Source organism: Mustela putorius, unplaced genomic scaffold (genome assembly GCF_011764305.1).
Source record: "Mustela putorius furo isolate JIRA1106 unplaced genomic scaffold, ASM1176430v1.1 tig00003932_pilon_pilon_pilon:0A:0A, whole genome shotgun sequence".
Taxonomy (NCBI): domain Eukaryota; kingdom Metazoa; phylum Chordata; class Mammalia; order Carnivora; family Mustelidae; genus Mustela; species Mustela putorius.
The window spans coordinates 8,349,432-8,373,160 of record NW_025422077.1 but is presented as its reverse complement, the minus strand read 5'-3'; the positions used below and the strand labels follow the sequence as shown (position 1 = coordinate 8,373,160).

The window sequence follows — 23,729 nt, the reverse complement described above, 5'->3', positions numbered from 1 at the left end:
AAATTAAATCAAATCAAAGTAAGCACATATTCAGGATCTGTTGAAAACAATAGGAAGACATTACCTTTCTTTACAGTAACTAAGCCAGTACATAATGATAAAAGCAGAAAGAAATAATCACCGAAAACAGAGCTGAAATGCAATTTAAACCCGCAGTGAATTTATACTTCCTTATCCATGATGATCGTCAAAGCTTAATGTATAAAAATTGGGGGAGTTTCATCTGGTGGTTTTGAATCCAACTCTCAATACATGTATCATTTACTGCGGAACCAGAATAAATATAAAACACAGTGGTGAATACCATTAAAGCTTTAAAATCTAATGAGCATAAATTTTTAAGAACTAAGTTATGTGAACACTTCTTTTTGTTTGGAAACACATACAGAAATTACATGTCTACAATGAGAATATGGAGAAAAGTAGAATTTCTGTAACCTCAAAAGCAACTAAATGCTTTGAAATTGTAGAAAACATAAAAACTTTAAGAACGGCTCACCCTTGATTGTCTTTGAAAAAGAATCCGTCCGATTTATAGTTTTAGATTTTCTTAAATGCTTCCTCTTGCACTGAAATACATTTGTTTTCAGCACAGATTTGCTAGGTTTTTCAAAGTAAGAAGAGAACAAAAAAGATCAGAAAAATGTGCAACAGTGTATCTGCTTTTTTTGGTTGTTTTTATGAGCAATTAGAGTAACACATGATCAGGCTTCCTAAGTTTCCCAGTGTTCACATCGGTGTCAAACAACTCAAAGGAACTTTCAAGTTTTGCATGGAAAGTGTTGATTTAGTGAGATTCTGAGTGTGTATATATGACTGTTGGCGGACCATGTGTCTATCTACCACTGACTTTTGTGAGGTTTCTGTATACCTTAGCAGGGATCTAGATTGCTACATAATACATATCATTGTTGCATAACTAAGGCAATTCAATAGGTCACCCACAGTGAAAAGAAAATTCTAGTTCTGCCACTTGCATCTCTCTACCATAAAAGCTATACTCAAAAGTATGCCTCTCATTAAGTTCCAACATTATAGATAATTATCAATGATCATTGTTTGGGTCATTCTCTCTACTGGATGGATTCTAGATGACACTAGAATCTGAGACTCTACATTAAATTTTTAACCTAAAAAATCATAATTAAAAACTGTCATTCAAAGCTATGGTGCAAGATGGTAGATAGTCTTCCTTTTCCACATTCTATCATAGAAATATACTTCTATACATCAGGATTTCATGTATCTGTTTGTTATGTATTTTCTTAAGGTGAAAGTTAAAATGAAGTTGTAACCACTGGTAAATATACTTATTTTTTTAGTAAATTTGCTGCCCTCTGCTGTTCAAAATGTTTTTTAAACAAATTTGTTTACTCCAAGAGAAATTTCTATCTCCCTTTAGCAAAACAAAATGCTAAATGTGAAACCAGAATCATAAAATCAAGAATTGGTAATATTATTAAGTTTATAATATTAAAAGCAAGGAGATTTGAAAGAATCAAAGATTTGTTTTCTTGTGGAAGAAGTACTAGGCCTCTATAGACAGAACAAAAACTACTAGAAAATTCTTTCCATTGTCAGGGTGCTTGGGTGGCTCAGTCCATTAAGTGGCTGCCTTTGGCTTGGTCACGTTCTCAGGGTCCTGGGATTGAGTCTAACTTCAGCGGTGAGTCTGCGCCCTCTACCCCTCCCCCCAGCTTGCACGTGCTTTCTGTAATAAGTAAACAAAAATCTTTGAAAAAAATTTTAAAAAGAAAAAAAAAGAAAATTCCCTCTAATGTCAATTACTCTAAAAATTCAGCTCCAGTAGAACTACTCCATAAAATATTCGTATTCTATAGCCATTATCTAAATAACAGGAGGAAAACTGCATTTTAGCTAAGATCAAAATCTCAATTAGTACTCTGCACTATAGAATCAATTATAAATTGAATCAGGTTTTCTGCAATCTTTACCATAGTAATTACAGGATATTCTCCACAACATTATGGTAGTAAAGCAAAGTAAGATTTCATTTTTTATTAACATAGAATATATTATTAACCCCAGGGGTACAGGTCTGTGAATCGCCAGGTTTACACTCTTCACAGCACTCACCGTAGCACATACCCTCCCCAATGTCCATAACCCCACCCCCCTCTCCCTACCCCACCTCCCCCCAGCAACCCTCAGTTTGTTTTGTGAGATTAAGAGTCTCTTATGGTTTGTCTCCCTCCCGATCCCATCTTGTTTCCGTTTTTCCTTCCCTACCCCCCCAATCCCCCACATTGCCTCTCAAATTCTTCATACCGGGGAGATCATATGATAATGTCTTTCTCTGACTGACTTATTCGCTCAGCCTAATACCCTCTAGTTCCATCTACGTCGTTGCAAAAGGCAAGATTTCATTTCTTTTGATGGCTGCATAGTACTCCATTATATATGCAAAATAAGATTTTAAAAGAAGGAAAAGAACCATCTCAATACCAGAATGCCATTGTGAGTTGTTTTTGTTGTTGCTGTTTTGTTTTGTTTTTGGTAAATTGTGTTTTCTTCCTGTGTTCATCCAAACACAGGCTTCACAATATCATTACAAATACTGTAGAAACACATGACTGAATTCGGCTTTTATCACTCACCATTCCACATAAACATCCCCCAGAATTACTCAAGGTCTTTATCATTATGATCATCACATCTTTTGGATAACTTAGGTCCTTTCACTATTTTGTTATGATGCCTCAAATTTTCCTATCGCTGTCTGTAGCTACCATGATAATCTCCTATTATAAAATATTGAAATAAAAAGCTCATCTCTAAAAATACTCTGGATATAATTGATTCTTGCACACAGACTCTATCCTATTAACAAAATGATTGGGAATTCAAAAAGGCAATAAAACACTTGGACAAGCTAATGTCAAAATAATGGGTTTTGTTTGAATAGGGACTGCTATCTCAAAACCCTCGATAGTATGAAGATTATGTCCTCTCCTGGACAAGGTAAATGGCTTTTAGGGAACTGAGATATATATATATTTTTTTCCTGACTTAAAATATCACTGTCCAGCTACACCATGTTTAATTAGTGCCATGCAAATAATGGTTAAAGAAGTAATAACCCACATGTGGTACTTTAAGCATCTTCATTTAATATTAAGTCAATAGTATGAATCAGTCTGATCAGGCGTATATTATGTAAAAGCATTCAGGATATTGTGGATAAAGTAAATGTTCCATGTCTGGATTTTCCACTACTAAAGCAATTGTATGTACTTTCTCAAGCTGTTTATATTAACATTCCTAGTTTTCACAATACTCAGAAACACCACCAGAGGGGAGCAAGTCAACTATGAAAATTGGCTTCTTCCCTGAATCACAGTGTCAACCAAACCAGAGTGCGATTCTCCCCACACTTAGCCAGCTACAGTAGTGTGGAAACCCAACCACCTCCAGATCCATTTCTCCAGCTGAAGGTAGACAGGAGAAGGAGATTCTTGGGGTGGTAGCTCATAAAAATGTCATCATGCCTCACTTTCTAGGAGACTCCTTGTCTTCACATCTTTTCAGGGGTCCAGACCATACTCTAAGTTATCTGGGTCTCCCCAGGGGCACCTTAACTTTTCTGAAACATTTCCTCCTGCTCACTGGTGTCCTCTTCGTCCCATCAAGAAGCTCCATCTAACGAATCAGTGTTTCCTTCACCCCTTTCTTACAGCCCCCTCTCCCAACAACTCTGACACCTGTTCCAAAAGAACCTGGCCGGAAGCCTCTTTCTGTTTCAAGAGACGGAGAAGTAACGGGTAGCCCCTCCCCTCCGCCCAGGACTGGCCTCCCCATACCAAGCCCGTGCACCCCGACTCTTTCCCCCACCTTGGTGAGCTCCTTCCTTCATTACCTTTTCTAATGCCCTTCGGGAAAATCAGGGGTAGCCCTTGCTTTCCAGAGGCTAAGGGGACAGCCTGGCCCTAGCTGACTCCACCTTGCTGCCCCTTACTTTCTCAACTAGACCCCAGGTTCTTCATGCCAGTCGACCCCTAACAGCCCCCCAGCACCTTTCACCCCTCCCCCCACTTCTGTTCCCACCTTCTCCCTCCCCCTCTCCGCCACGCTCTCCACATACCTGCACCCAAGCCAGCTGCCTGCAGAACGCAGCCTTACATGCTGGGATCAGTGAGGACAGGGGCGGTGGAGCGACTCCCCCAGATCAACTACTTGGTGACTAAGTTGAGTCTATTTTAACTTGAATCGGCTAACATTAGCCTAGTTCTGGGATGCTATCCATGTTCCTTCTGGCCGTCACAGTGTTTTTCGTATTTCTGCAAATTCAAAAAAAAAAAAAAAAAGCCAGAGATGGACAGAGGAATTGACTAGGGGCCTAGGTAATGCCATCGAAGCTCATCTTCATATCCTAATTTTACTCATTTTACTTTACATCTTTTGTTCTCTCCTGCTAAGATTTGTGGGATGAGAGTTGGTGCATGTTTGCGTGCAAATGCGCGTGCGTGTTTTTCATACCACACGGCGTTTCCCTCACTCAGCTCAGTGTGCCTCTTCCTTCCCTTTTTCCTTCACATCTGCTCCAGACTGATCGCATAAATCCAGATGACATAGATTTAGAAAATGAGCCCTGGTATAAATTCTTTTCAGAACTGGAGTTTGGACGCCCGGTAAGTGAGGCTAGACTATTAATATAAGAAAATTAGGAGAATGTTGTTTGATTGATGAAAAATACCATTACCAGAAGAGATAGGTGTCATTTACAAAACAAAAGTCAAATGTATTGTTTAGACAAATTGGGTGCGGCTGAGCCCTCATCCGCTTCTGTACCAAATGGTTAACCCTGCTCAGACCCTTCCTATGTGCTTTGTCTCTACCGTGCCTCATGCATTAGGAAGATCATATCTAAACAAATTCATAACGCTGAGATAGTTTCTGTCCTAGAATATTCAGGCAATTGTTAGAGGTTTATAGAAGATTTATATTTGCTTAGAGTCCATTTTGGTCTAGTTCAATCAGAAGAAATAGAGTGACATCTATGAAAATAATTACTATTATTATAGCTCCCATTTGCTGAAGAACTACCAAGCACTGGCAAGTGCTGGGTTCTGAGCTCTTTATCTCAGTTCTCTGGAGGCTTTTCCAATAAGAAGAAACCAGAGACCAGAGAGGACAAGTACTTTGCACAGGCTAGCAAGTGGTAGAGTCAGAAGTTAAAACCCCAGGCTTATTGAACACACCAAAAATCTCTGGCCAATTCCTTCAGTACTATACTGTCAGTATTAGAAATACCTCTATAAAATATCTCCTTTACTCTTAGGGATATAAGGAAAGAGAAAAAATAAAGAAATCCTGTGAACCTTGATTTCTAGTTTCATGTTAGTGAAACATCTTGGCCCCAGACCCCCACCAAAGGTGGGCCTAACGAGAATTGCTTAGTGTACTTGGGAAAAAGAGTCAACACCAGCCCTAAATGACAGTTTCCTTTATTAAAAGTTTCATTGGGGATCTCTATCTACCAATAGCTATACGTTTGATAGGCGTCATTTAGGTATTTTTTTTAAGTCTTACTGATGTTCCTGAATTTTAAAATTTTTAAAGAACAGAACAATTCCATTGCACAGAACTTTATTGAAGATCAGAACTTTATTGAAGATCTTTCTTTTACCGTATCAGATACTGATTTATAGACTCCTAAACTGACCGTATATTTATTGGTTACTGAGTGGTTATAGTTGTCCCTGTCATCCATTAAAATGCAAAGGACACTTGGTTAGGTTTCCTCTTATTGAACTGGATCAAAAGTGACTGTAAAGGAATATAAACCAAAGAATTTTTCCTAGACTTTTTATACCTAATAGGAAAAGCGTTTTCTCTCATTTTCCCCCTTATTTCTATAAGTATTCATATAAATGCATTTTATTTTAGAGAAAAAAATCCTCTGGCTTTATTTTGTATGTATTGATATTACTGATTACCTGGTTTGTAGGGACTAGATGAATTTCTGTTCTGAGCCTAAACTATCAGCATTTGTCTATAATCATGTTCGGCCCCACATGGAAACTCACCAGCATGCTCTCTACCTGTGCCTTTAATGTCTCTTTAATGTAACTTGGCTTCCTTTGTGGCTAGAGACCACGAGTGCTCATGTTGATGTGACCAAATGAGTTTATAAATATACTAATCCCATCGCTAGTGATTTGACCCAGTGCTTGAGAATATTTACGAACACTGCACTCTTCCTCCTAGGCCACCCCCGTTTGGCTCCATTCGTGCGCTCTTTATGTGTGTCTGACGCTGTCAGCACTCAGTTTCTAACTGTTGTCACCTTTTCCACATGTCCATTCCTTGCTGCCATTGACTCTCCTCCATTCCATCTCTACACCTTCTGCTTCTGTGGTGCATCTACACCCAGCCCCCTAAAAAGGCTCTGGACTATGTTCAAGATCATTCTTCTGGTGTTTCCAATGAGGTAAAAACAAATTATTCTCTTTTTCAGATGTCTCTCTTAGGAGCTGATACTGTGATTCTGAACCATCCGTGTTGTAACAACTCACCACAGTGTCTAAGCTGTTTTGGAAAAATCTGTCTTTGCATCATTGTGTCGTATCCAGCATCATTGCTTAGACATTAATCATTCCAAAGTTGTGGTTGGCTCTTTCTGAAACGTGGTGAAGAATCATTCCAGCCGTCAATTTCCGTTGAACTATTCAACACAGTCCTGGTGTCCAGGAGTGTGACAATTAAAAAAAAATCAAAAGTGCACGCTTAGTGCTTGTATCAAGCATCTGTTTTGATTAGACGGCCAAAGACTACACAGAGCCATTTTGCCATCACGCTTGGAGGTGCAGAATGACAGTTAGGTTCTTAATTACATGTTTATGGCCCACATATTCTTAAAATTTATGTAAGTCTTTCATTTTCCTAAATACGATTTGTGGATTTTAGCACCAGCTAGGATCAAGAATAGAGTTGACAAACAACTGGGATGTATGTCCCGATTTCCCAGTTCCACATCCTTGACAGGCATTACTAATCCTTCTCAATGCTATCATCCAGGCAGCCACTGTAATGGGTTATAACTGGCAGATGAGATGAAATGCATTTGCTGTCTCTGTTTTAGAATCCTCACGGCAATCCGCTAGGTAAAAAAAATATATGCCAGGCAGTGCTACATTTTATTTGATTGCATCAAAGAGAGTCTGAAAAAGGAAGAGAAACTCCAGAGTCAAAGCTTTTTATCCTGATTTCTGCAAAGAAAAAAATGAAATGATTTTGGAAGGCAGATTTAAGACTTACTGGTTGACCTAAGCAAAAATGACAATTTTGCTAAACATCAGCCTCCCTGTGGTAACTCTTAGAAGCAGCTAGAATGGGAGCAGAGTATATAAACTGGTTTTACACAGTGGTTTCTCTGTGGTCCTCAGTATATACAAAAACACTTAATAAATAACTTATCGTCATCAAAAAGTCTTAACTGGGTTAAATATGTGCAACTAGAAAATAAAAGTAGGAAGACACCAATGCCTCAGAGAGTACTTCGGAGGGCACAGTCTCAGCAGGAAATCTCCACCCCCCGAAGCTTCAATCTGTGATTCTGAACTAGGCATCAGAGCGCATGCTCAGACAGAAGTAATCAAAATATTTATATATTCAATAAAAAGCAAAATAGAATACTCAAGAACATTCTAGACTGCAGTCATTCCTAAGGCTTATAACCCTTAAGACCATCAAATATAACAAGCAATTCTGTTTTGTATGTTATGTTACCTTCACAACTGAGGAAAGGCTTTTCGACCTACGAAGAGAATGAGAATTTACTTTGGAATTCAGTCTGGTCAGGTGTTTTTCTGATATGTTGGTCAGATAGTTCTAGGATGTTTTTAAGGTGGATCATTAGAATGGGCAGAAAATTTTGAGATTACCAAGTCCAACTCACTCATTTTTAAGTCAAGAAAAGTAGAGCCCAACGATTTTTTTAAAATTATGTCCAAGATCACAAGGTCAGATGACAGCAAGTTAAAAATAAAATACAAATCTCATAGCCTTCACTTCCACGCCATTCCCTTTCTACCACACTTCTTAGCACGTCCAAGAGATGTTTGTAGAATTCAAGACTTTAAGAAACAAGTTATTTACTTAATACTATTCCGTGTTAACTATTTTTGTGAAAAAAGTTCCCATAATTAACATTACATGATAACTCTTGGGCTAAAGATAGCAGAAACTTAACTCTGCATTCTACATGTGATGGTACTGGCAAAAAAAGTCACATAAAAAAGCACTTTGCTGATGGTTAAACTAATTTGCCATTATGTCTTTGGAACTGAGAAGGACTATTGTATGATTCTGTAGTATATTAATTTCCCATTATGGTGTTTCAGTGTATACAAAAATATTCTGATAAGGTACTGGATTCTATCTTCAATATCCTTACATAAAACATTTCTGGTAAAATCTGTAATTGATTAACTTACATTACCTTAACTACCATTTATTAAGTGCCTAGCATATGCCATGAATAACATACTTTCTAACCCATAAAACTGAGAAACTGGCATTAAGGGAGAACAATTAAGGACTTTTAAGCAAAGTTTAATCATACGATCACTTAGTAGAGTGAGTCAGTGTCCATACTGTATTAAAATGAACTTCATTTAGGTATGTGAAAATATGGTAATATATAAACTCAGTAGATCACAATAGGTAAAAGAGGTTACCTCTTTTCTGGAGACGATTTCCATTTCAGAATGAATATCATTCACATAATTATCATTAAGTTTCTCTCTTAGCCATCTATCTAGACATTTCACTATTTCCTTATAATTTTTTAAAGATTTAATTTATTTATTTGACAGAGAGAGAGAGAGGTCACAAGCAGGCAGAGAGGCAGGCAGAGAAAGAGGGGGAAGCAGGCTCCCTGCCGAGCAGAGAGCCTCATGTGGGGCTCGATCCCAGGACTCTGGGATCATGACCTGAGCCAAAGGCAGAGGCTTAACCCACTGAGCCACCCAGGCGCCCCTCCTTATAATTTTATATTGGACTTTTTCCTTTGACCTTTCAGAAAAATCACAAAATTGGTTTCAGTTTATTTTGGATTGTGGAAACCAGCACAAGGAGACATAATTGTAGTTTCTTTGCCTAAATCTAAAACACCATTGATTTATCAATGAGAGCTGTCACTGCCTAGGCTGTGTTATATCCCACATTACAATTTTGTTCAGGCTCATTCCAAGCTGGCCATTCAAAGTCACTGATCACTCTGGGGTGATTACGGACGTTCTGCAATCGACACTTCTTGACAACCAGCTACGGTTTGTCATTGGGTTGTCCACAAAGGTCATGATCCACACAAGCCACAAGGCTCTGAGGCTGTTTGGTGTTGCTCTTCCACAAACGTATAGAATTAATATTTCTACACCAGAATATAATATGTTTACTTGTTTGCTTTCCTTCTTATTTAGTATTCATTTTTTTCACCTTTCCAGGGTCTAATCCAGAGTTCAGCAAGCTAAGTCATCATGTACATTCATCAGATTAGTGGACCAAATTTTTTTCTTCTAATTTTATATTAGTTGAGAACCTAGGAATCTAAATGTTTTCTAAGAATTACAAATATTAAAATATGCTTTTTCTGTCTAGAAGGAAGGGAGAATGATCTCTAGCAGAAAGGTGCTTTTGTTTGCTTCTGGGCAAGGTTCCATTCTCACTCAGTAAGACGGAATTAAATGAAAATATTAATTAACAGAACCAATTTTAGAGTTACACATAAGAGGGCTTGTCAGACTTATTTCCATAAAGAATCTACATAAAGAATGTTAATATTCTAATTGGTTAATTGGTGCTAATTTATAAGTAGAAAATAAGGTTATGGAAATCGTTTTTACCAAGTGGGTTTGTAATAATCTGGTAAAATATTTCTATGTGATGGGAACTTTAGATCAAATCTGTCAAATCCTGCTCTTTTGGGCTGACATTTTCAAACTTCCATAGGGAAGCACATTTTCAAGCTACAATTTCAGTTCTTCATCAAACCAAAGTTTGGGATAAATAATTAACCATCAAATATGCCCCAAAGCAAGACTATATATATAATATATATATAATATCATAATATTATTAATATATAATAATATTATATATATAATATCACATATATACTTGTATATACATTTCCCTGTATACTCTAGACATCACCCCACAACTACTTTCACTCATCTTGCATTGTCATTTCAAATACTCAAGAGCTCAATACAGATCTCTCTTGCCATAGATATTTCAATGTTTATTCTGGTAGATGGTCGTGTGGAGTGAAAAAGTCCTATCTAATATTTCTGTCTAATATCTATTTCACTGTACTATTCAGTGCAGTACAATTGAGTATGAAAATGGTGTGTACAATAAGCATTTGGAATTATGTATCAATTTGTATTTTCTGTTTTTCTTTATTCCTACAGCCATGGACAGCTGAGAGTTGATGTTCTCATGAAAATTTTAAAATCTACTTCTTTTTTTAAAAAAGGGTTACATTTTGGTTTATCAATCATTTATTTTAAATCGACTCTGAACTTAGCTATTTTGAAAGATGCCACTCTGCCCCTGATTTAAATACCAGGCAGTTTAGTTTAATTTCAAACCAAATTCTGTGGTATTATTAAGATGCCATGCCTGTGTTGACAGAGGAAAGATGTCTCAAGTTCTGCTTAAATGTTATATTCTAAAGAGAATACCAGGCAACACAACAGAAAAATTATAAAGACGGTTTATGTTGTATAAGCGCTGAATGATGATTACAAATATTTTTTTAAACATCAAACCATTCCTTGATGCAGAAAATTTCTATTTACAGTCTATTTCCTATATGAAGAAGTGCTTAATGACTTTTCTTTTCTCCCCCAGGCAATGTTTGGGCTGTGGATAATTTGAGTTAGGCAGAAAAATACACTGTGGTATATCAAAAGAGAAAGTAGATAGAAAGAAAGTAGAAATCAGGTTACATGTTTTCTCTTTGAAAGACATTTTATGACCAAGATAAATGGGATTTTTCATCTCAGCTTTTATAATACTCTTTTTTAGGATACCTAGTTTAATGTCCAAGGACAAATGAAATATTGCCCTGGAAAAATTTTCATGGAACTATTTTTCTATCTTAACAGGCCTCCCTGTATCAATCCTCTATAGACAGAAGCCTGGAAAGACCTACTAGGTAAGAACGTCATTGCAGCATGCGACCAGAATATTATATACCAGTGATCTCTCTTTTAATAGGAATGCTACTCAGCAAAATAATAATGAGGGTTATGTTATCACTCATTATTATTTGGGGCACCTACTTTATGAAGTTGTTTCATTTTGTTTTTACATCATTTCATATGATCATATTCAAAACTTTATAAAAATTAAATGAAATAATTCTGGATTTCTTTACTGAGAAATTCTTCCCTTCCCTGTCTCCTCTAAGCTCAGTTTTCTTTTCTTTGAATGGGAATTATAAAATCTAATTTTCAATATTATTAGGTGACTCTTACGATAGTATATTTGAAAAATGTATAAATTACTAGAAAATTTCTAAATTATGTTCTACATATTACATGCTCACCACATAAATCAGAAACATTGTTATTACAATAAATGGGGTCTTACTATATACTAGACATTCTAAGTACATAAACATAATCGATCCTTAAGATACCACGATAAGCTAAGTGCTCTCCTCCCCACTTTATCTCTGAATAAACTAAAATTAGGCCTTATAACTTACCAAGTTCACACCATTGGCAAGGAGCAGAGACAAACTAGAATTGAACCAGAATAATCTGGAACCACTAGTCCTAACTGTTCTAGAAGTCTGCCAAGATAAGTTCTGATGGTTGGCTTTAAATATCACACTTACTTCATAGCGCTGCAGAAATTCATACACAGTTCAATAGCAATGGTGATCAATACAAACTCTCAGCCACATTGTACCATCAACAACAAGCCATAGGGAAACCGTGAGGTAAGAGAAATTTGTCTCACCAGATGTCTTCCTTTTCAGTCTTTTCCTCCCCTGTGGCATGTTATGGGAACTCCTTCTTTAGAGAGAAAAGATACATGGCACAAATCACAACACTGAATTGTCAGTCACAACATATTGCACTAAACGGAGTTTTTTTTATTTCAAAACATGATTTATAGTCCAAGAAACAAGGCAGAGGATCATAGGGGAAGAGAGGAAAAAACGAAACAAAAGGAAACCACAGAGGCAGACAAACCATAAGAGACTCTTCATCTCAGGAAACAAACAGAGGGTTGCCGAGTGGAGGGCTCGGGGGGGATGGGGTGACTGGATGATGGACTCTGTTTCATATTGTATAAGACTGATGAATCACAGACGTGTACTCCTGAAACAAATCATACCTTATGTATTAATAATAAAAAAAATGCAAAAAAAATTAAACATACTTAAGGTCAGTACTTTCAAAGAATTAAAAATAAAATAAAAATAAAACATGATTATAAACACATAGCCACACACACCCCCAAAAAACCAGCACATGGATGTTTATAACAGCTTTACTCATAACTGCCAAAACTTGACACGTCCGGTAGGTGAGTTGAGATAGAAATTTGTGCGTCCAGATGAAGGAACAGTTTTCAGCCAAAAAGAGAAATCTTAAAACCAGGAACTTCGGTGGGAAACAGCCTTAACATAAAATACGGACTTTAATGACATTTAGTAATTATGAGTCAGGATGGTTCATCAGCTGTCACAAACACATCACACACAGGAACAGACAATGTCAAGATGGGAGAAAGTGCGTGCGCAAGGAAAGGGCGCTTAGGAGAACTCTCTGTAGTTTCCAATCGATTTTTCTGTAAACCTAACACTTCTCTAAAAAAAAGAAAATACAGTCTATAAATTTTTTTAAAGAGAGGATTATAAAGAAATAGTGTTTAGTCGCAAGGAATGCATTCTTAAAACTGCTGTTGGGGGGAAGTGAGTGAAGAGACGTTGTGTCGCTAACGCTTCCCATCAGTCCTTCTGAGTCACAGGGGAACCTCCTCCAACACCAGCCTAAACCAAGCCGATTCCTTCTTTTAGTTCTGCGAGCATGGCCAGTGACTTTAGGAAAAGGAGGAAGAGCGAACCTGCGGTGGGGCCACCCAGGGGCTTGGATCCAAGTGCGAGCAGGACCAGCCCAGGGCGAGCGGACCTCCCGGGACCAGGCGGCCCCGTGACAAAGTCTTTCATCAGTTCTTCTCCTCCTTCCCCCTCAAGAGCAAAAGGTGAGTGACCACAGATTGACAAGTAAGCAATTTACTAGCTTAACTTTAATCGAGGGTACCGTGTGAGGGCTGGTCCAAGATAACCATTCAGAGAGAGTTAACACTTAAATACAGCATCTTGAATACAATTTGGTTTCAAAACAGTAATTTATCTTTTTCACACAGACTAGGTCAAGTTGGTGGGCTGTTTGATGGCTCCATCTAGCCTAAAGATGCTTTCTTCCTCCAAATAATCCATTTGTGAGTTTTTCTTGAACAAATTCGAAGGATCTAACTTACTGTCAGGCTATTAAAAGATTACATGTATAAATATTTGCACATTGTCAAAAGTGTTCTAGTGTTACTACAGCCAGCAAAGTTAATCGCCTTTCTAGAATAGGAATTAGAAGTAGCAACCAAGAATGTTGTTGCCTAAAACACTTTGATTTGGGTGTTGTTGTTGTTTTTTTATTTAGTTCTAGATAAAAATGTGTCTGACCAATTAAAGTTATTTCTTTAGTAATCTGTTTTATATTTTGGTGAACATTTATATAGATAGTAGAATATCTGTGTTCTGCATGGAACATTGTGTTTGGTTCAGAACATTCCACCAGTAAGACCTAACTGGTTTCAAGCCATACTTAGAAAATTTGAGATAACACCAAGTCATTTTTCCACATGGCCTGTCTCCTCTCTGGAAATTAGATGAGCTGTGTTGAGAGAGGGCGAGTCTCTCCTCCAGGTCTCTGAAAGACCGTTCAGTGCATTATTGCTGGGCTAACCAGAACATTCCCAAGATGGAGACTGAGGCTTGACCTGGCATCTGCAAGTATCTAAGGCCATACCATATTTGGGGTCCCATAATCTCTGCCAGTCTCCTAGGCTTGAAACAAAATACCGAAGGAATTTAAAGTGTGTGATGAACTTGAGCTCTAACAGAGGTTTCCATAATACAGCACAGACTCAGCTACACTTATCAAACGTAAGCGCTTCAAGTGTTGCCATGTGGTGATTAAAGCTAAGCAGTAGCTGGTCTATGGGCAGAAGACAGGCAGGTCTGGACGACTGGACTTTGGGTGGGTGAGAGGCACTAGCCATCTTCCCAGTAAAACCGTGCATGTTATCCGGAACGTTCAGAAGGAGTGAGCCTCTCTCATGATACCCTTCATCAAATTCACTAAGATGCTTGGATCAGATTCTACTCATTTATGCAAATGAATGCCTACAGAAAATAAATAATTCATGAAATACCACTGATTCATTATACTTGGATAGCACCCAAAAGTTTAAAGGATTCTGATTAATTTAGGTAATTGTTTTTATCCCAGGGAGTGTTAAGTTAACTTCCTTTCCCAGATATTACATATCTACTCAATGTGCTAATCTGCTTTTGAAAAATGTGGGTAAGATTGTAAGGCAGGAATCAATACAGATATTTTCCTCCATGAGGTTCCCTTCTAAGAAGGAAATTTCCCATTAGATGTACTTTGGTCATTTGTTTATTAGTGAACTCAGCACAGCAGGAGTCTTTCCAAACATCTTCTAAATTGAGGTCAGTTTTAGCTCTCTATTACCAAGTTGCAAATTATTTAAAAAAAAAAAAAAAAAAAAAAAAAAAAAACACCTCCCTGAAAAAAAGCAAGATGTCTTTACCTCTGAAGGAAGTTTTATATTATATCCCCCTACCTTATAAGAACCTGCCTCATAAGAGGTTAAAAGTAGAGCAATTAAAGGGGTAAATTCATTTATTTAAAGAGGTTCCACTTGTGTTTTTTTCCTTGGAAACATATTAGTAGCAACAGTGCACAACATCTTGGTTTTGCAAATTTAGAAAATATGCATCACCCTTTTTGCATCTAATGCCCATGAAAAATTATTTGGTACAGTTATGGGACTGGTATTTAAAAGCAAATTTATAAATCACTCTTGTTCTCTGTCATTATGAATCAAATGAGACTCAAACCTGACCCTATTAAGTTGATTAAATAGGTAGCACTTTTGGTCTTAATTGTTTAAACTTGAAATGACGACCAGGGCATGCTATAGATTAGCTTTCGAGGTTTGCCGTGTTTGCTGGAAGATGTGTGAACACCATAAAAATAGGTAGATTTGCTACATTACCTTTTATACAGGGTTTTGTTGACTCTCATATCTGCAAAGCTACCTTCATTGAGAAAGTATTACCTTGCTTTAGAATCTGGCTTTTTTCTCTAGAGTTGAAGCTACATGTTTAACAGTTGGTGTCTAGATCAAACCATGCTAACTTCTTTCTCTTTGCTGCTGTCTGTTGCTAAGTGACACTCTCTCCTCTTTGTGAACCTTTTAACTTCTCCAAATGTCTCTCTTCCACCACGCTGCCCTGGATTAAAAGGTGGGGATGATATATGTCCGTCCCTTTACAGTTACTCAGGGCTCAACGGCAACCCCTCCAATGAGTTAGATTACTGTAACGCTTACAGACAGCATTTGGATGTCCCTCGTGACTCACAGAGGGCCATTACTTTCAAGAACGGCTGGCAGATGGCCCGACAGAATGCAGAGGTCTGGAGCAGCACTGAGGAGACGGTGTCCCCGAAAATCAAATCCCGCAGCTGTGACGATCTTCTAAACGACGACTGTGATAGCTTCCCCGACCCCAAAACCAAGTCAGAGAGTATGGGTTCTCTGTTATGTGAAGAGGACTCCAAGGACAGCTGCCCTATAGCATGGGCCTCCCCCTACATCCAGGAGGGTCGGAGTAACGGCAGGTCAAGGCTCCGCCACAGGTCAGCCCACAACGCCCCGGGGTTCCTCAAAATGTACAGGAAAATGCATCGCATTAACCGCAAGGATTTGATGGCGTCGGAGGTGATCTGCTCCGTCAAGTCGAGGATAATGCAGTACGAGAAGGAGCAGCAGCACAAGGGCTTGCTGCACGGATGGAGCCAGTCCTCCACCGAGGAGGTGCCCAGGGACATGGTCCCCACCCGCATTTCTGAATTCGAAAAGCTGATTCAAAAGTCCAAGTCCATGCCCAATTTAGGAGACGAAATGTTATCTCCCATCAGCCTAGAAGCTCAACAAAATGGTTTATGTCCCAAGAGGCGATTTTCCATTGAGTCTTTGCTGGAGGAAGAAGGTCAGAGCAGACACGCTTCGCATATGCAGCGGAGCTACGAGCCCCAAGCCCTGGTACCGATTCACATCGAAGTCACCAGTGATGAGCAGCCCAGAGCGCACGTAGAGTTCTCGGATAGCGACCAGGACGGCGTCGTGTCTGACCACAGCGATTACATTCACGTCGAAGGATCGTCCTTCTGCAGCGAGAGCGACTTCGATCACTTTTCTTTCACGTCCTCTGAAAGCTTCTACGGGTCTAGCCACCATCACCACCATCACCACCATCACCACCACCGACACCTGATCAGCTCCTGCAAAGGCAGATGCCCGGCCTCCTACACCCGGTTCACCACGATGCTGAAACACGAAAGAGCCAAACACGAGAACACCGAAGAGCCCAGAAGACAAGAAATGGACCCTGGGCTCTCTAAGCTTGCATTTCTGGTCAGTCCCGTGCCTTTCCGGAGGAAAAAAAATTCGACGCCCAAAAAACAGACTGAAAAGGCAAAATGTAAAGCTTCTGTATTTGAGGCTCTGGACTCTGCCCTTAAAGACATCTGTGACCAGATTAAAGCCGAAAAGAGAAGGGGAAGTCTGCCGGACAACAGCATCCTGCACCGTCTCATCAGTGAGCTTCTGCCGGATATCCCCGAGAGGAACTCGTCGCTTAGAGCTCTGAGAAGGAGCCCCATGCACCAGCCTTTCCACCCACTGCCTCAGGACGGTGCTATGCATCGTCCGTTGTACCAGAACGATTGTGGGAGAATGCCTCACAGTGCCTCTTTCCAAGACGCGGACACCACCACCGCCAGCTACCGTCACCAAGACTATGACAGTGCACGGAGTCTCCAAGGTGGATGAGCTTTTCTTTCTTTTTCCTTGTGGTCCAGACATCCGCCATCCAGCTCTCTCACACCTTCCATTCCTACATCTCATCATTCCTAAGCCACGAGACCACCTGGCATCGTTATGTGTTTTTTGAAGCAAATGCTTGTTGTGTAAACGGGTCTTACTAGATCGTCTCATTTGCCCATGTGCTCTCCGGGCTCCGTGTGTGGCTTAAAGTGATCGCTAATTCACAAAAATTTACTCATTCAAAATCAAAAGGGAAAACCATCTCGTAGCTTAATGTTAGGGCTGCAACCACTTGCATCAAAACACCAAATTAAACTTATTTTACCAATTTAAGAGGGTTCCAAGACAGAGACCATGATTGAGTATCAGTATCCTTAAGAGACTGAACTCTTTTTTTGTGGTGAAGTGAATCAAAACCAGTAACTTAACAAATAGCTTTTTCCTTTTTACGTTAACTTTATAAAGTTATAGTCACTCAGTAAATAATGTGCTTACATGCAATGTAAAGGTACTACATCAAAACACTCTGGAAGCAAAATTGTAGTATGTCATGTAGTAATCGATGGTCAATGAGAAAAGAATAGGATTTATTTAATGACTTTCTTCATTTAAAGGACATAATGGGATAAAATTTTTGTGAATGCATCTTTAAGCTATATATACAGAAATCTCGTCTCCATTTCATTTTCTCTGCCTTTCCATATCTTAATTTATTTGTTTTCTATTTCCTCTAAAAGAATCTTATATTGACATTTGAATTAGACATGGAGGTAAAAAGACACCCCCAAGTCCATTGTCATAGATGGATTATCACCTTGAAGTAGCAACACAAGGACAAATAACAGTTCAAATGCAGAGGACTTTTTTGAGATGTTGGGGGGTGTTTTGGCATTTTTGATACAATCTTTATACAATTCTTTTGGTTAATTCTTAAGGTACATCTGTTTACTATGTAAATTTTAAGAAGCTGGAAAGAATATTCCATGCTGAAATTTAGATTATCAATAGTTTTCTATGCATGGAACACTGCAAAGTGCTTTACAAACACTATCTAATTAACACCGGCCTGAACCTAGGTGATAGGTATCATTATAAGCATTGTTTTATAGTTCAGACCCAAGGAAGATGAGATTTGACCAAAGTCATTTAGGGAGTAGGTAGGAGAAAAGAGATTCAAACTCCTAGTAATTCAGATTTTATAGTCTAGAATATAATCTCTATAGTTAAAAAAAATCAAATTTCATATTAATATAGTATGTTAACTGCCATTGTGCACATTTGCTTATTTTATTAGTGTTTATCTTTGCTTTCATTTATACTATACAACATGCTTTAAAAATAATAAACTAGAATTCTTTAAATCAATGCCTACAGTTTGAAATTTTCACCTATTGAGATTGAGATGTCATCGTTTAAGTTTTTAATTAATTAGCTACCTTTTCCCAATATTGGACAATTCCAGTTATTCAGTTAGGTAGATGAATAATAATCATCCCTTCTAAATTTTATACACAGGTAGAGTACATTATTGAAACATGATTTGAGGGAGTTTCGAGAAGCATTTAATGAAATAAAATATTTACTTTCCAACTTTGTTTAGCCCGGTTGAAAATAGTTTATATTCCAAGGATTAGCAAAAGTAATTTACAATTTAATGATCGGTATGAGAGCCCTATGATCGTAAAAGTATATGATTTAAAACGGAAAATAAATTGCACATAATCCTCTCTCACTCTTGAAAATAACCGATTAAGTTTTACTTGAATATTTGTGGCCATGCTACCTTATTAAGCCTAAAAACTTTGGAATTCACGACTAATAGAGAGTAGACCTTTATCCTTATGTTGTCACATAACTGATATCCCACCTGCTTTTAAGCAAACAATTCTTCCTTACAGTCAAAGATGTCAAAATCTTTAAACAATGCTTTCCTTTTATGAATTGGCATTTTAAATTCCTTTATGGCTGTATTTATTTTACTTTTAATGCTTCTTGTTAACCAATACAACTAAATTTATTAAAGGCTAAGAGAAAGAATTTACTAATTTCGACCCAGGTATATTGGTAGAATTCTTTAACAGAATTCTTTAAAAGTACTGGGGTACTTTTAGCCTCTAGTTACATTTCCACGTATCAATGTGTAAAGTATGAGACCATTAAGAGATACTTGTAATCACAATTTTGTAATATAACTATTTATACTTTGTTTTAAGGTGGACAGAAACAATTCAGGATTTCATAAGCAGTTTGGCAACCAATACGATACTAGGTGTTTAGAGAATTTTTATCCCTTTGTTTCTTGGAATAAAAAATACTATGAGGTACTTGCGCAAAAGGGGAGGCAAAAGATACAAAGTTTTTAACCCTTTAAATGACATCTTAGATTTAATGAGAGGCTGGCAAGAAGGGCTGGGGGAGGGGCACATCCAACTTCTGCCATCGCCGTACTTTCTTTTTTTCTTTTTTCTTTTCCATTACTGCATTCTTAAATTGTTCCACAAAATGTTTTAGTGTTTGTAAACTGTTGCTATTTTCAAATGGTCCATCTTCTATCGGTCCCATAGAGCAAAAGGAAAAGAAAGTATTAAGTCTTGGAGATGGGAAATCCCCAGGACTATGAATTGTCTACAAGGAGCGCTGCAGCATGAATTCATCAACAATGTAAATGATATGTGTGCTTAGAACACTTCTGCCACCTCGGATATTTGTCTCTTTTGAAATGTGCTGGTTATGTGTCTTTTTTCGCAACTTTGTAATGACCTATGAGTTTTATACCTATGTCTTCCATTGTGGTGTGTCTCAGAATCTGAAGGAGAAAATAGTTGCCACCAGGAAAATGGCAAAAAGGGTCAGCTTTTAATTAAGTGGATACTCACTCCGGCCCTGTCCTCTTCCACAGACCACGAGTCCCCTAGAAGTTATGCATCCACCATGACTGACCTGGGGAGAAGCGCACCTCGGGAAAGAAGAGGAACTCCGGAAAAAGAGGTGGTGTGTTTAGTGCTACTTGAGTCTTTTTTTCTGCAGTGTATTTGGCAAAGCACTTGTCAGCCGCAAGGCTTCTCTGAGTCTTGAATTACACCCATGCATGAACAACAGAGCTCTGCAAGAGTCTTGAGCTGGGTTGCCCCACAGAGGAAGGAGATTTCCTTATACAAATGTCCCCACTCTCCCCTAGGGGGAGAGCCCTACGTCATCTGTGCTGCAAAGCCATACCAATTGGACATAATGATTTTTGCTGGCCTGCTTTTATTTGAGAACATCTCTGAAAAATCAAGGTTCCTAGGAACGGCCTAGCTCTTTGTCCGTGGCCCTGGCTCAGGGCCAGAGCTCTGGTGCGTGCTATCTCGGAGCTGTTTGATGGCAGCTGAAAGCAGGTCTCAGACTGGCAGTCAATCCAGGAGAATTGCTAGGCTGTGTCTCCTATAGTCTAGAGCCTGTGGGACCCCAGAGAAGTCAAGAATGTTCCAGGTTGCCTGAAGTTCACAGAATCATGAGGAAAGAGAGTGGGGAGGGGGGATTACTGGGAAGTGGAGAAGGAAGATCTGGAGTGGCTAGCTGTGGGGACCAGGGTGATGGAAGGAGAGTGTGTATCACGTCTTATCATGACCAAAAGGCTGGTTTACCGTGTGCTCAAGATGACCTAGCCTGTGCTTTGGGCCACTAACTAGCTTCCCAGTGATAACTGGGCTAAGATTTCTTTGCTACTATGTTGATAATTGTTTAGTAAAAGGGATTGATGGTCTCCTTCATGACTCTTCCCAGTCTTTTGATTATGATTCTGAAGGAGTTATGTCGATACAAAGAACCTAGAGCAACTAGCCCTCGGCATTATCCCGGGAAAAGCCAGATTCATCCCTGGGACAGAACCCTTGGCAGAGCCCTATTCCAGCAGTCATCTTACTTAGTTTCTAAGATGAAATATGATATTCAGTGGTTATGATGAAAAAGTCATCTACTATGTTCTGTTATCACTTAAATACCTAAATGAAGGACTAATTGGTTGATTGATAAATTGCATAAAGGATTTACATATGTTTCATCATTCTTTGTGATTTAATTTCCCTTTGATTCACATGAAATTATTTTCTTGAAAAAAAAATCCAAATTGTAAATGAGTGCTAATTATTTACCTTCCCTTTCAGAAATTGCCTGCAAAAGCTGTTTATGATTTTAAAGCTCAGACATCTAAGTAAGTAAGATAAGTGTTGCATTATACAACTTAGGGTGGCTTAAATACTTCAGTAATATTTAAGAGGCAAATATTGCAATGAGATGTATCACAGATAAGTTCTAAGTCCCAACTGAGCAGTCGGCTGTAATTAGTGTTTCCTTCACAATTAACTGGGATGGGGTTGATTTTATTTTCCTCTGAAGTTTAATTGACAAACATTGAGTTTTAAATGACACTAAACATGTTAGAGCACCATGAGTTCAAAGGGATAGGAAAACAAAAGTGATATTAAGAATCTTTGTTTCTAGAATTTTTGTGTCAAGAATGAAATAAAAGTGAAATGTTGGCGAGTAAACACTACCTGAGAGAATTTGATAACATTTATTTATCCAACCATATCCAGGACAGTTTGCAGGGTAGAGGAGTAGAACAGTGAACAAAGATTCCATAGTCACACCTCCATGTCCTAACACTTTAACACTGAGATTCTGAGCAAAATTTTCACCTCTGGTCTTTTGATGTTGGTATTTTCATACTCCTGTGGGGCAGTATTTTTTTTTTTTTTTCTTTTTGCCTTTTGTACTTAGGAACTTGTTAATCAGATGGGCATGTGTTAGTACTAAGCACATAAAGAGGCTTAAACAGGAGGGAACCTTCCAGATCTGTTGTGGCCCATGGGTACAGACCTGATTTCAGAAACCCTGATCTCCATTAGAATTCAAGATATTGAAACAGTTGAATATTGGCATTAAATTATCTTGTGTTGTTCAGACAGAATATTTATAATAATAAAATATTGTATTCATAAAAATGTATAATATTATATTAATCAATTAATAGTTCTAGAAACTGTCTCTGCCATATGACATACAAAAAATAAAATCACTCAGATGTGGGTAATACTGCTGAGATGGTGAGTGAACTAAATAGGAAAATGCTGTCTAGAAATTAAGATGGCTTCAAACTAGTGTTTAAAAAAATCCTGAAGAAAAGCTTACCTACTTTTTTTTTTTTTGATGACATAAGTAACATCTGCTTTGTTTGTACTACACTCTAGTAGCTATGACCGTGCTCTTTGGATACAGTGTGACAATTTGTATGATACGTGTCACTTTTACAAAATAATGACTTAGAACATGTAAATTTCATTTCTTCCTTGTGACAAGAAATCAGAATGTATGAAACCCCGAGGAATGACGGGGCACATAACACAGGAAAGGTATCCACCCAGGGCCCTCAGCTTTTTAAGAAAGCTTAATAAAAAACAGGCTTTGGGAGAAAGATGATGTACAGTGCTGAGGGAAGTGTTTGGGGTGTTAATTGTGTTGCTGGATTTTGTTTGCTCCAAGTGCCAAGCCTTTCGCCATCCTCCAAGGCCCTGTCCTCATTGCAGAAGCTCTGAGTTAGCAGAGGTTCAAGCTGGCAAATGGCACAGCCTTTCTGAATGGTTGTCTGCGCCACCCCCCACCTTCCACGAGAATCTTTCGACACCTACAAAATCGAATTGCGTAAGACTTCAGAGAAGTCGATCCAATAACCACCCATGGAAGCCAACCCATATTTTTTGTAAAAAAAACAAAAACAGAAACAAAAATCGTTTCCCACATACCATAAGTAAGCTGGTCTGATGGCTGCTTAACCGTATTCCTCTGGTTCCTTCTCGGGAAATGTAAAAAGCAGTCAGTCCTCAGTGTAGTCGCCCTATTTGACACAAAAATCGAGCTTATGGATGACTTGTGCAGCTTTAAAAGGCTCGCACCCCCAGAAGCACTGAATGTCCTGGAAATACTCTTAATTAATAGCTAGATGTGAGTGCTTTTCATGCCTAACATCTTATAAACAAGAGACCGGTAGATGTATCTGTTTTAAATAAATAGGTTTTAAAAGCTATTTTTCCTTTCCCTAATGCAAAATGTTTAATTTACAAAAACACAGCTCAGTAACTCACCCAATGTAATCTCTCAATTGTAAAATAGGAAAAAGAGATAAAATGTCATTTCCAAAGGCTGTCAATGGCCTCAATTCAAAAGGTTTAGGGGAGGGAGGGAGCAACCTTTACCATAATGGGGCTCAGAAAATCTAGGTCTGAGATGAGAGAGACACAGTTTTGAAAACTGTTAAGTGAGATTTCTGTCCTTTATCTAGAAGCCTTCAAAATTTTAAACACAAACCTTTAAAAATAGATTTGATTTCTTTTCACATTGAAAAGAAAAAGTTAGTTTTCTCTAATTGACATTTAGCTAAGCTTCCTAGCCTCCTTTCCAGAAACAAAACACACCTGCTGCTAAGAAAGCTTAAATATTTTGCTTTTTGTTTCCTACATCAGGCACTTCATAAAACAGGGAAATACTACAGTGAGGCTCTGTGAGTCTCC

General features: G+C 38.3%; 1 protein-coding gene across 17 annotated transcripts in view; it reads left to right on the top strand.

Annotated features, from left to right (window-relative positions):
• SORBS2 (sorbin and SH3 domain containing 2) overlaps nt 1–23,729 on the top strand; it is a 138,127-nt gene that overhangs the window by 87,148 nt on the left and 27,250 nt on the right. For 4 of the 17 annotated variants that reach the window (XM_045069414.1, XM_045069415.1, XM_013059001.2 and 1 more), the window contains 8 exons: nt 3,698–3,856; nt 4,566–4,649; nt 6,395–6,451; nt 11,136–11,185; nt 13,064–13,248; nt 15,599–17,179; nt 20,081–20,169; nt 21,327–21,373. In XM_045069414.1, the coding sequence (XP_044925349.1) occupies nt 3,698–3,856; nt 4,566–4,649; nt 6,395–6,451; nt 11,136–11,185; nt 13,064–13,248; nt 15,599–17,179; nt 20,081–20,169; nt 21,327–21,373 (2,252 nt within the window). The remainder of the gene's footprint in view (nt 1–3,697; nt 3,857–4,565; nt 4,650–6,394; nt 6,452–11,135; nt 11,186–13,063; nt 13,249–15,598; nt 17,180–20,080; nt 20,170–21,326; nt 21,374–23,729) is intronic. The other 13 variants (XM_013059006.2, XM_013059005.2, XM_013059003.2 and 10 more) reach the window with 7 other exon arrangements.